Source organism: Gobius niger (genome assembly GCF_951799975.1).
Source record: "Gobius niger genome assembly, chromosome: 19".
Classification (NCBI taxonomy): domain Eukaryota; kingdom Metazoa; phylum Chordata; class Actinopteri; order Gobiiformes; family Gobiidae; genus Gobius; species Gobius niger.
In genome coordinates, this window is record NC_136870.1 from 8,717,134 (window position 1) to 8,730,403 (window position 13,270).

At 42.1% G+C, this 13,270-nt stretch overlaps 1 protein-coding gene across 1 annotated transcript; it reads left to right on the forward strand.

Annotated features, from left to right (window-relative positions):
• Positions 1–607: 607 nt before the first annotated feature.
• Positions 608–7,673, forward strand: csdc2a (cold shock domain containing C2, RNA binding a). Its single transcript, XM_079577429.1, has 4 exons — positions 608–785; positions 5,011–5,331; positions 5,400–5,522; positions 6,534–7,673. The coding sequence occupies exons 2-4, from the start codon at positions 5,156–5,158 to the stop codon at positions 6,694–6,696; spliced, it is 462 nt and encodes a 153-aa protein (XP_079433555.1). The 5' UTR covers positions 608–785; positions 5,011–5,155; the 3' UTR covers positions 6,697–7,673.
• Positions 7,674–13,270: the final 5,597 nt, after the last annotated feature.

Genomic DNA, 13,270 nt, shown 5'->3' on the forward strand with positions numbered 1-13,270 from the left:
AAAAATGAAAGTGCACATGACACATTAGACACATTGTTTGCTAAAACACGGTTAACACGATTCTAGTTAGGATTTTGCTAAAGATTGTGCCCAGCTTTCTATAGTTTGGCCATTTTTGTGACGTTTATAGTTTCACTTCCTTATTGGACACCGACAGGAAGTGACATAGATGAAGGCAAACCATTACTGTTGCCGTGCCGACCATGTTAAGTCCATGGGAAATGAGTCAAACTGCTCTGAACTTTACCTTTATCTATGTCACTTCCGGTCAAATAAAAAAAAAAAACTGATGCAACTGATGCCATCCTTCTAATAAGTCATATTTTCAAAAGCATTCAAACCTGTCTGTCATAGGCACTTTAAGCTTTTAGATTTGGGTAGCGCCAAACTGGAGACGATGCGCGCGGTTAAAGCGGGGGGTTAACCAGGTCTAACGAGGATCTATAATAGGCCTAAATCGGAGCAAGTTCTGTGTTTACACTGGTGAGGTCTCCCCTGCGCTGGGCCAGGATAGAACAAAGCCCGGAGTGTGGTGGTGCGCTTTGGCGATGCCTCTCGTTGTTTTCCGCGCGAGCCCCCGCCCCGCGGCCGCTGCCTCGCTCCTCATTCGCTGCCTGCTCCATCCCCATCATCTCCGCCGCATCCTTCCACGCCAAGACCCACTCGCTCATTCAACACATGTCCTCGCCGCTTCCGTTGGATTTTTATTACATAATTGCCTTTTAACATCACGCCGAAAACCCGTGCGTCCTGCGAGGGGCTGACATCCGCCCGGCGCTTTCGCGGTAAGTAGCCTATTTACGGATTTATGCGTAATTTGGAGCGGGGTTTTCACGCGCACGTTCACTCTAAGCTTGAAATCTAGCCCCCCCTTTAACGACGCAGCTGCACTTAAACATATAGCAGCAAACCATTTGATAAACCTCCTGTGTTTAATGATACAGTCTGGAGCGGCACGTTGCTGTCACGTTTAGATGTTGCTGTAGTGGCGCGTCCTTGTTCGCTCCTGCTGTGAGAATGTTCCCGAAAAAGGACAGCGATTCCGCAAGACCTGGCACACTTTCTGTTTTTTTTTCCTGTTTTTTTTCTCCCCCTGGTGAAAATGCGCGTTAAACACTCTGACCCAGAAGTGTTTCGATCAAAGTTTTAAGAGGTGGCACGGCGTGTTTGTGCGGTGACGTGCCTCACATGCTGATGCAGCCACAATGTCCTGCTTTCTTTCACTGGGAGGTGCTTTTGGCCTTTTGTCTAATCTTTCCAAAGATTTCCTCTCTCCTCTCTCTGCATGCGCTCCCCAAACAGTTTCTGAACGCAGCGTGACACCCTCTGCCCCGATGAAACGTTCCGTCCACATTATCAGGCGGGGCGGACTCATTACAGAAGTCCATTACTGGGCCCTTGTCAGCTTAAGTGGGCTAATGAAAAAGCTTTACAGTCTGTGGGCTGAGTGATTGAGGCTGCTTTTTTTTTTTTGCCCTGTCATCTGTCACTCACGGTGCCAGGTTCCTGCCACTGGCACTGGCATGTGGCATCACTGCGGAGATGGATGGCGTTGGGTAGTTATTATCACTGAGAGCAGGGTTTTATTATGACAAAGTTACTTTCAATCATGACAGAGCACATGAGGTCAAGCTTGGGCATCATTTCCGTTTGTATTGACCGATTTGACCACCTTGAAAGGGAATGTAGGCAGTAAAAGGCAGTCCTGGTCACAAAGCAAGGTCTAGTTCCGGCTACAAAGCATCTGTACTCAGACTTGAGGTTTTGCTGATTCAGAGGTTTCTCACAAGTGGGGTTACATAAGGTATTTATTTAGAGTGCGTGTATTGCTTACTGGCATGGACTCAAGCAAAATAGATCAAGCTACTGCATAGTATTTGCAACGTCATGTTACAAAGTACAGAGACACATCTCAGAAGTTTAAACAATGTTGACATAGCTATTCAATATATTTTGCCACGCGATTACAAATGAAGGGCATTCCTACCTCCTAAAACATAGACAGAATTATCACCTTAAAGCCACACCGCGTAATAATAATAATAATAATAATAATACATAAGTCTTATATAGCGCTTTTCAGGAGACACAAAGACGCTTTACAAGTGAGACAGACAAACAAAGATGGCAGAGCTATTGTTGGTTGTAGGTGAGCTGAAACAGGTGGGTTTTGAGCAGTTTTTTGTAAGTGGCCAGTGAGTCTGAGTTTCTGATGTGGATGGGGAGTGAGTTCCAGAGGGTGGGGGGCGGCGATGGCGAAGGCTCGGTCCCCCAGGGTTCGGTGCTTTGATTTGGTGATGGGTTTGAGGAGGTTTAAGTCGGCAGAGCGGAGGCGACGGGATGGGCGGTGGCGTTGTAGGAGGTCTGTGAGGTATGGGGGGGAGGGGGGGCAGGTTGTTGAGGGCTTTGTAGGTGAACTTTGTAGTGGATGCGCTGTTGTACGGGGAGCCAGTGAAGCTGTTGGAGGACGGGGGGCGTAGAATTTTACCCAATAAATAACATTGAAATCCACACATTTATTTCATGACAGATATTTTTATGATTGAAATATACATGGTAAATGGTCTCAACTTCTATAGCGCTTTTCCACCTACATTAGGCACTCAAAGCGCTTTACAGCAAGGATCCACTCACCCATTCATGCACCAATGTACCGCAGACACTGGGGGCAATGTGGGTGAAGTGTCTTGCCCAAGGACACAACGACAGTGTGCACTTTCAGGAGGTGGGATTCGAACCCCCGACCTTCCGATCACGAGACGACCCGCTCTACCATCTGCGCGGCTCACCTCTCCAAAGACGTGACCGTAACTTTCCTAGGAGTGGGTACGTCTCCGGCTCGTTGCCATGGAGATGTGACGAAAGGCAGCAGAATTGCAGATTTAAACAAGAGAAAATAAGAGAAATAACAGAAAACAAAAAGAAAGACAACAGAACCTTGATTCCTTTTAAGTGCCCATCATTAAGATTAATGTGTTATCATGAGCACCGATCAGTCAATACAATACCTTTCATGAATAAATGCAGAGTGTGTTATGTATTCTTCATGCACAAGTAATGCTACATGGGTTGTGGTGATGATAATGATGATGATAATGATGACAGTGATACTAACATGGTAATAAATAAGGCATAAGGAAAAAAATAAAAGTTATACACTTGTTATAAAGTGTAACATACTGTGATTGTTGCATTGTTGCATTTGATGTAAATATGTAACCATGTGTTATTATTGCAACCACATTATTATTGAAGTGAATAGGGGGTGGGAGTTAATAAGTTTGTCTTCTTCCCACTCCTTTTCGAGCTAGAATGCTGTTTTTTTGTTGTTGTAATTATTATTATTGTTTTTCTCGCTTTTGTGTCTGTTTTGTGTAGCTCGAAATAAAATATTCAATCAATTAATCAATCAAACCGGTCAGGTCCTCGTCCAGGTCCATTCTTTGATCGCCCGCTGCAGTAATAGCATTTTGTGTGTTGAGCTGGTCACAGGAGTATGTTTGATACTGATGGCAACAGCACAGTCCAAAATGTTACGCAGTGTCCCTTTAAGCACTTGCAGCACCTTAGTCAAAGCGCCTTGCTCAAAGACACACTTCAGATACAAATTCTAATTATAGAAAAAGGTCATGTGACGTACAACAAACCAAAGTCTGGACGCTCATATTTCAAAGCACTACGATGTTATATTACAGTCTCGCAAAGGGCAGGGATAATCAATACTGGAGTTGGAAAGAAATGAAGTCATAGGAGAATTGTTGTTATTACCCGATGCTCCTGACCTTTCTGATTCAAACAATAATAAAAGGTTAACAAAATCACACTATATATTCTCCATCCACAGTCAGTCAAGGGTCCGCCGTCCTTGCCGTGTGTGTTTTCCGAGACGAAGGATAAAGTGACTTTGGGGCCCAGGCACGACCAAGTAGAGGATGCAGTTAACAACGCTGTCAAATTGTCACAACCAGTAAGAAAATATATGCAATATCCAGTGAAAGAAATAGAAAATCTAAATGTGCGCTTCCTCTATCGCGTATGGCATAACATAGGGATTGGATGAGTTCATTTCTAGTGTCAAGGTCAAAACAACAGCTCGTGCAAGACTTTGAACTGCAGCTGATGTCACAGGTCTAGCGTCGGTCTTTGTAAAAGCTATAATATGGATCACCGAGACGTAATCCTTTTTGTAAATAGTGATGAGGTCAGGGTCACCCGCCGCACGAATGTCACTATTTATCCTGAAGTGGCAGCTCCGAGGGCAGGCTGACTGAGCACGGATGAAATGAGTGGCTCCGTAATGGTGTCTGTCCTGCGGGGGAACTGCCTTTTAACAAAGTAGGAGTGTGAAAGATGAGCTGCCGGAGCAGTGTTTGCAGCAGCTACAAGAGGTCTATTCAAAACCACTGCTCATTCATCGTAACCGTGGTCTTGTGACTTGTTGTTTTTGCAAGGCATTCGATGAACGTAAACCCCATGATCTTAGTGGTCCTCAGATTATCATTTTTCTTTTGTATCTGTTTTATTCACTCATTGATTTTTGATGTAGAGTGTGATATATTTAAAGTGATGGTCTGTAAGTTTGCAAAGTGAGGAGAGATAGAGTCAAAATTGAAAGTAAATAATCAAATTCCTCTCCTCTTTAACCAGGAGGTTTGCAAAATGAAGAGAGCTGGAACAGAATTTTCAGAATAAACGATCAAGCTCCTCCCCTCTCCCTCCTGATTGGACCTGACAGGCTGGTTCACAGGAAAAAGCTCGTCTCATTGGTCAACGCAGGAGGATACTAGACTCTGATTAGTTGCTGAGATCCGGAAAGGAGCAACTTTACAAGAAATGATATATATATTATTATTAACTTAACATCACAATGAAAGACCAGGTGGTGGATTTGCATAACACATTTATACTTCCAGACTATCACTTTAAATATGTCCATAGGCTAATTTGATTGACAGGTCACAAACAACTGTCACATAACGACAAATCTCTGATCAAACTCTTCTCCCACAGATTCCCCTCCGGCCTCTTGGACTTGTCTTTCGTCGAGTTGCCCACTGGACAGTTGCCATGCAGGAGGTGTGACCCTCCTCCACCTTCGCCTGTGTTTGCTTGACCGAGCTTGCCCACTGCCCACTTCCTTCTGCTTGTCCCAGAGATGTCCGAACCGAACCCCTCCCCGGCAGAGCCCCTGGCGTCCCCGCGTGCACGCTTGCCGCTGTCCTTCCCCTTCCTGAGAGAGGGCAGCCGAGTGTGGGAGAGGGAGAGGAAGCCGCCCCAGCCCGGAGAACTGCCCAGCCCTCTGCCCACCAAGCGCACCCGCACCTATTCAGCGTAAGAGTCCCGTGTGTGTGTTGCTGTATATTATGACATTTTAATGTGGTTTATGCTGTTCCCTGCAGCACGGTGCGAGCCAGATCAGGTCCAGTCTTCAAAGGCGTGTGTAAAAACTTCTCCAGGTCTCAGGGTCATGGATTCATACGGCCCTCTCACGGTGGAGAGGACATCTTTGTCCACATCTCAGAGTGAGTGCAACATCTTTGTCCACATCTCAGAGTGAGTGCAACATCTTTGTCCACATCTCAGAGTGAGTGCAACACTTTTAGGCCCTGTCCTCATAGCAGTTCACAAGAAAGTCCACCTCTATTTAGTAACTTTTGGAGATTGTGGCTTTCTGAGGCACTGATTTCTGAGGTGATTTCCAAAGTATAAGACAAGTCGTTAGGAATTATTAATAGACCTTTATTTGACTGAACATGAATGTGTGAAGCCTATCAGGGTTCAAACAGAGAATAATATGAAAGTGTCTGATCTAAATATTTAATCCTTTTAAACGAAATAATAAAGTTTACCAACTAAAATATTTTTCTTTTAGAAATGTATTCTAGTTTATACTGGAAATGTTTACTAGATGCCAAGATCCTGGCAGAGTAAAGACATCTCAACACGTGGCCTTGTTTTTGGACCACCTAAACAAAGCCTTGAAATGTCAGTTTTTACATGACTAATTTTCCATTCATTTTGAGTGCTATTTGAACAGCCTGAATTTCAGTGCGGTCGATTGCTGCGTGTTCTGAGTAAGGTCAAAAGCCCACACAGTACAGCCCTGCTGATATTTTCGGCAAGATTACATATTCCTTCATGTGAAGGCAAAAAAAAAACAACGTGTATACATATATATGTAAACATATGTATATATGAACATTGTATATTGTTGACAGGCCACCTGTTTTGTGGTGATATTATCCACCTTCACCTTTTGGAAGATAGGAAGTATCTTTGCCCAGGGTGGTGGGTTATGGACCCCTGTTGACAAGCTTCTAGCTTTTTGGGTGTCCATTTTCACAATGTAGCACTTGCTTGATGGGTTATAAGTTGAATTTCCTGATTGTATGTGCGAAGTTGTGAAATAAACTAAACTAAAGATCTGAGTAAAAGTGCTACAAAAGTGGATAAACACAGTGTGAATACGTCTCCTCACTGCAAAGAGTAGATCACGTCTGTAAACTGACCATCATGCATTGTTTGTCCTCCAGCATCGATGGCGAGTATGTGCCTATGGAAGGGGACGAGGTCACCTACAAGGTGTGTCCCGTTCCCCCTAAGAACCAGAAGGTCCAGGCAGTGGACGTGGTCATCACACACTTGAACCCAGGCACCAAGCACGAGACCTGGTCGGGCCAGATCATCAGCTCCTAAAGGGCACCTACGCGTCTCCACGAGGAGTTTAGTTTTTTCTCTTTTACAGATTCGGAAACAGGGACCAGACTGAAGTTGTTACGGATTGTAGAGGGTTTTGGAAAGTCGCTGACTGAAGGACGTCTTTTTGAATGTAATTTGCGATGCATTATTTATTTTTTGGAAGGGACTTTGAGGGGATTTACTGTAGGTTTGGACAGCTGTAAGTGCAGAGCTTGGTGCTAGCATCAATTGCCCTTGACGTAAACTTGCAGAAATGCGTTTTGAGCCAATTAAGTTTCGCTGTGATCACGATGATTGCGTCTGTGTCTTTTCACTGCCAAATTGTGTGACATATAAAGTGGTAGCCTATGATAGGGGAATTTAATGCCTGTATGTCAATGTTTGTAATGTCATTTGATAACAATGATGTCAACGACTACTAGCCATACCATGTTTACAAGGACAAAATGAGGTATAAAACCGTAAAGAAAACTGTCATCAGTTTCCGCCACGGAAAAGGACTATCGCAGAACTGCATCGGATAAATGCACTAACCACGGCTCTTAAAGCATTTCTGCCCAGTCAGATCTTATTTTTGTGTAGCATTTAAGTAGTTTATCTTGTCGGCAAGTGTAAGGATATGGTGTTCTTGTAGCCCGCTCCTATGAAGGTCCTACAGGTAATCGTTTGGTGGCCTGAAAAGTTCAGGACAGAAGGGGCAAAGAGGGAGGGTCAGGGATGGAGCGATCAACTGCAACAACCAGCTTAAGGAAAACAATGTGGAGAAGAAAAGGATTTGAATCTTAGTTGACAAAAAAACGTTTCAAATATCATGTCAAGCGCTTATATGAGCAGCTTTATGTGAAACTTTATTTATTTATTGATCTATTTATTTTTTATTTGTGACTATGGGGACAGGAAGTGTTTGAAAACTTACGGCTGCAATTCTAGTTAAAGGTGCTTTATGCAACTTTTTATGTGGGGAAAAAAAGTTGATATTTTTGCGTATTTTACCTGGCAGTGACCCAGTATGAGTGGTCAACATGGCACCTTTACTTTCCATCACAGAGGCCGACGCTCCAGGATCAATTGTTTGGAAGGTTTTCACCGCTGACGGACCCTCCCACCAGAAAACCAACAAAACAAGAGAACCTTGAGCGTTGTAGAGATCATCGTGATGGAAAGTAAAGGCCTTGCGGACCACTCATCCAGCCGCTTTGTCACTACTTTTACTAAGGTAAAATACGCAAAAATATCAACTTCTTTTTCACGTAAAAAGTTGCACAATGCACCTTTAAAGGCCAATTTTGTGAGAGTTAAGTTCCCTCAACAAAATGAATCAATCAAAGTGATTTTTCAAACACTGATTTTGTAATTAAGTCAAATTAGTCAAAGTTAGTTTTAGAGCAACATGATTTGTTTGTAAAATGTAGCCATAAAGCAAAACATTCCCAGTAGACACCGACACTGCTAGTATTTTTGCAACGGATTATCAAAATGAAGCCACAAAATCTTTTATACAAACAATTTAAGTGGCGTATTTTAAGCTTAAGACATAAAGTTAAAGCTGTTTAAAGCACTGCACATGTTCCTCTGATGACACGACCCGTCCCTTTGCTACTCTCACATAGACACAATCTCATCGCTGCGTTTGCTTTCGTACATAAGTTTCATTTGGCATGTCCATAGCTGTATATTGTCGTGTCTTTCCCTGAGCGTTGCATCATCTCTATGCATTTTTTATTTTAAATCCACAACTTCCAAGTAGCACACTGTTACAGAAAATGTTGAGTCCCATAGTGTTTGCGAGCGTCTTTATTTTTGTCAAACGTCATTAAAATTTCAATAAAACTTACTACTGTATTCACACTTTGCGTCATTTGTGACTTTGAGAAGCTTCATAATCGTACTCTGTTTAAGTGGAGCAGAATGTGGGATAAGATAGATATGGTTGCTGTCCCATAACATGTTTTCAAAAGAAATGACATTTAAAAATCAGTCCAATGGCGTGGAAAATGTCCCTTTGTAGAGGAGATTATTATGATATTTTTTATTTTTTATTTCTGTACTATATAATTGCTGTTTAATTATTAAATATACATATAATCTTATGTATATTATTGCGTTTTACAAGCCGGTGTTTACAAGTTTCTCAAAGCGTTAACAGACCCATTCACTCCATGCTCGGTGGTGGTAAGTGCTATTGTAGCCACAGCTGCCCTGGGGTATGATGGGATTGTCAATCGGCCACTCGCTCTGCCATCTGAGGCACTGTTGTGTTGCCCCACTGTTTACACTTCTTTGCAATTCCAATCACTGCCACTTGATGTCAGTATATTCACTTGTTTGCTTAAAACATTTTCCAGAGGAAATTGTGCGTTTGTGTATACAGAGTAGACACTCCAGTGGCGTGTCTAGGTGCCACCACCTCACTCAGGGGGGCTGAGGAAGCACGAGGAAGAATATTTGTGGCAATGTTTCCTCATTAGCACACCCCACCCCTATCTGCAAAATCATCAGAAGAAGCCTTTTGTTCTGCAGCACCAATCACTGATTGTTAAGACTATAGCTTTTATATAGAATACAAAGTAAAAGTCCAGTAAGGAGATTTAAAGCAGTACTAAGTAACTTGTTTACCTTAATAAATCCTGTCCGTGGTCCCTCTGGGGGTAATACAAGTATTAATGGGATGATTGGTGGGTGTTTCATCTCCCCCTGGTGTCTCTGGCCGGAAAACCACAATTGCAACTTCGCTGCCACCGGGTAGGAGCACCAATATAATGGAATCACGAAGACGAAGTTAAGGGGCAAAGCTAAATGCGGGCTAGCGCCACTTGAATAGTATTTCGTTTGAGTGGAAAAAAATATCTCTCTCTCCCTTTGTCTTTTCTGTCAGCGTAGTATTTACTCTCACGGACGATTAATGAGTAAAAAACCGCAACATGCAACAACACCTGCAGTGGCACTTATGGCTTGGAAGGGTTATTAGTACTGCTTTAACCTCACTAATATTAAACAGCATTTGTTGTGCTGCTTTTGCTTGCTTGTTGTTTTTATTCAGCCCATTACATGAAATTAAATAAGTTAGACCTAAAGCTGTAAAAAAAAAAAAATGTTTTTTTTATTTTTTATTTGGTATTCCTCACTTTACACTGTGCTGCATCAAAATCAAGTGCCACTCCCGGGCCACCCCAGAAAAAAAAAGGCTGGACACTCCACTGAAGCACCCGAGACAATTTACATTACTTGATGAAGCAATGCAGCAAATCGGCGCCATCAGGCCCTACCGCCACCACCAACCACTCACTCACAGATGGGTGATGGGTGGGGCGACAGAATTTTTAATGAAATCCCACTTCAAGCCAAAATATGGTGCAAAACACATGGCCTCGAGTTGATTTAGGTGCAAATGCTAAGACATTCTAAAAACTATACATTTCCTTGTAATCCAATGGCAGCAAATGCCATCAAAACATTACAGATACTCACCTAGCATTGTACTGAGGATCCACAGAATCAATATTTGAGATAAAACACACAAAAACGAAGAGACATGGACACAATGAGGGTAGGACTTTGGTCTCCCTTTATGTTTTGTGACCAACCTAATCTCGATTTTTAATTTCAGTTTTAGTGTATTCCGGGACGCAATATCAAACAACCTTAAAGGGAATCAGGTAATCATTAACATTATACATGCGTCAGTAAGTTTGCATAAAGTATCATCTTCTCAAATATAATTGCGCTTCGAAATCAATCACAATCTGCACGGTGGTATCTTTATGAGTTGGTGTTGTGTGTTCAGTGGAGTGCATTGTGGGAAATGTGGTTCCCCCCTGAGTAAACATGGCAGACAGACCTGTTGGAGATAGCACTGGGCCTATTGTTCTCGGTTAATGAGCTGATAATGTGGCTAAAGCAGTCTGTCAATGTGACCCGGTCCATGAGATTGCACTAATTGAATGGAAGAGCACTTATTATTAAGTCTCGGGACAGGGTGGTCATCTAATACAGGGACATAATGTGGACCGCCCAATATTTATAGCCTTTATATGGTTACTTTTATGGCCTTTGTCACCTTTGCTCTTCTCTGCACTGTTATCATCCGCCATTCATAAATCAAACACACACAATGAGGAAAAAAACGATTATGGAAAAAAAGAGATCAAAAACATTTGTGATTCACTTTTTAAAATCCTCCTTTGAAGTTCTTAGTTTTGTAACAATTTAAAGATGACTATTCATGTTTTTGCTTTTGATGCTTGTATTAGTTATCTCGAATCTTAAAGCTCCTGGGTGCATTTACAGTGGGCACCTGTAATTGTATCATGATTTCAAAATATACACCTCAAAAATTAACTTAACTAAGGTGTTATTACGCCTTACAATATAGCTCCCCTTTTTATCCGCTTAGAAAATCGGCATGTTTCATTTTGTGTAACTAGACTTGGATCATGTAACTACTCACGTAACTGTATTTAAATGTGGAAGAGCTTGGTCGCAACATCTAACAACATCTTTGGTGTTTTTGCTTGACTGAGCGCACGCACAAAGACCAGAAGGTACGCATCAACTCGTCTAAGCTCAGGTAAGAACATATCTCAGAAGGGAAAAACGGGGGCCTGTTCGTTTTTCAGTACAACAACATGTAGCAATATCTCTAGCATGAAAATGAAAGACAACTGATTGACAGTGGCATTTTTATGCACTCGTAATCATTGCTCAAGAAGAAAACAGTTAAAACACCAGTTAGTCAATGTTTAAGCTGCTCAAAACGTTAGCATGCTACCGGTTAGCATTTAGCTTCAACAGCTCAGCTCTGACCTCTCCATAAGAGAGCCCTGGACTACACTCCAAACATCTAGCCTTACATACAACACGTGACAGAGGTCAGGGCTGAGCTGTTACTGGAGTATATAGTTCAGTGTTCATGGATGTGAGCCACACATGTGTTCATCGTGTTGCATTGAATCAACTCAATGGTTGACAGTTGCTAACCAGTAGCATGCTAACATCTTGAGCAGTTTAAACACTGACTCAGACTGAGACTCTGTTGACATGACATGACAAACCGGAAAAAAACACAGAGAAAGGTTTTCTGTTTCCTCTTTGATGTGTTAATTTAGTCTGAGGAGTGAAGCAGATCTTTAGTAAATCCTGCTGTAGCTCGACAGAAAGCGCTGCTACGTCTGTGCCACATTTGCTGATTATATCACATAAACTTACGCCCCTGGGGCCGTGTTTTTACTGTTTTCTTCTTGGGCAATGATTACGAGTGCATAAAAATGTCACTGTCAATCAGTTGTCTTTTATTTTCATCCTGAGTAGAGATATTGGTACATGATGTAGTACTGCATAATTCTACTTCGGTATTCAAAATGGCGGCTGGAACTATGTGTGATGTCATTGGAAACGCATGTAATCTCCAGTCAAGAAGCTTTTAGATTTGAGTAAGGCCAAACTGGAGGTTTAACTTGCAGGCAACTTACATCCATGTTCCTGTTATTTCTATGGAGATGCTTGGATTTGAAGCCAAAAGCACAATAGCTTTTCGTCTATAAAGCTCAGCACAGCCTTATAGCAGTTTTACACTATTAGATTAATGCCCTTCTTTGCCACAGACAGATCTATTTCTACCTTGAACCCACAAATCATGTTGTCAGTCCGCCGCAGCCTAAGAATAGAAAATGTGCCAATATATTCAGGCCCTTCTACCCTTAAAAGGCCACACCGCGTAACATTCAATCCAATATAAAATACACGCCTTTATACTTTAACAAATATTTCTTATGTTGGAAAATACCTAAAAAACAAACATGTGTGTGTTCTTTGTTTACCCATGGCAAAATAGACTTTTCTGTGTTTGCTGGTCATTAGGAGTATGTTTCGTATTGCTGGCAAGTGTGCCTTTAATCCATCATTTCAAGCGATCAATATGTTTTCTGTACTGTACCTTTCTGTTTCCACTTCATAATAACTACAAAGTAATTCACAAAGCTTTTCTTATCATTTGTTATGACTTTACAAGCACCAAAATGGATGCTGTGTTTGCCGGGCCATCCCTGTGTCTGGTTAAGGTGAGGAAAAGGCACAAATACATGCAATGTTGGAGTTTATAAGTGGTCTGTTCTGTTAAAGGGTATTTTTGTCACTTTAAATGCGTTGAAAATGTTGGTATTTCCCCTTTTAGAACTAAAAAACTCAGAGGAGCATCACCTTTTGACATCACCAGGTGGATTCTAGTCATTTCAGCTCTTGAGATGGTGATTTCTCAAATATTCCTGAATGAAACACTTCTCCCGGTATGTTTTTCAAGAGGGAACAATGTAAATGTAGCATTTAAGCAGATCTCATCACTGCTTTGTGTCTGTAATACTATAATCCGGACCTCACACTTGTCCCACTTGTCTCCAGCTTGTTTGTGTTGAGACTTGAGATACCAACAGTCAGAAGGTTCAACAGCCTGCCAACAGAGGCTTTAAAAGTTGTACATTAACAAGTGATCTGCCTCTTAGCGCCACAGGAAGCGAGGAGTGAGAACGTGGGTTTCTCCAACGCAACATGTAAACTCTGCTATGGCACAGCCGAGGTG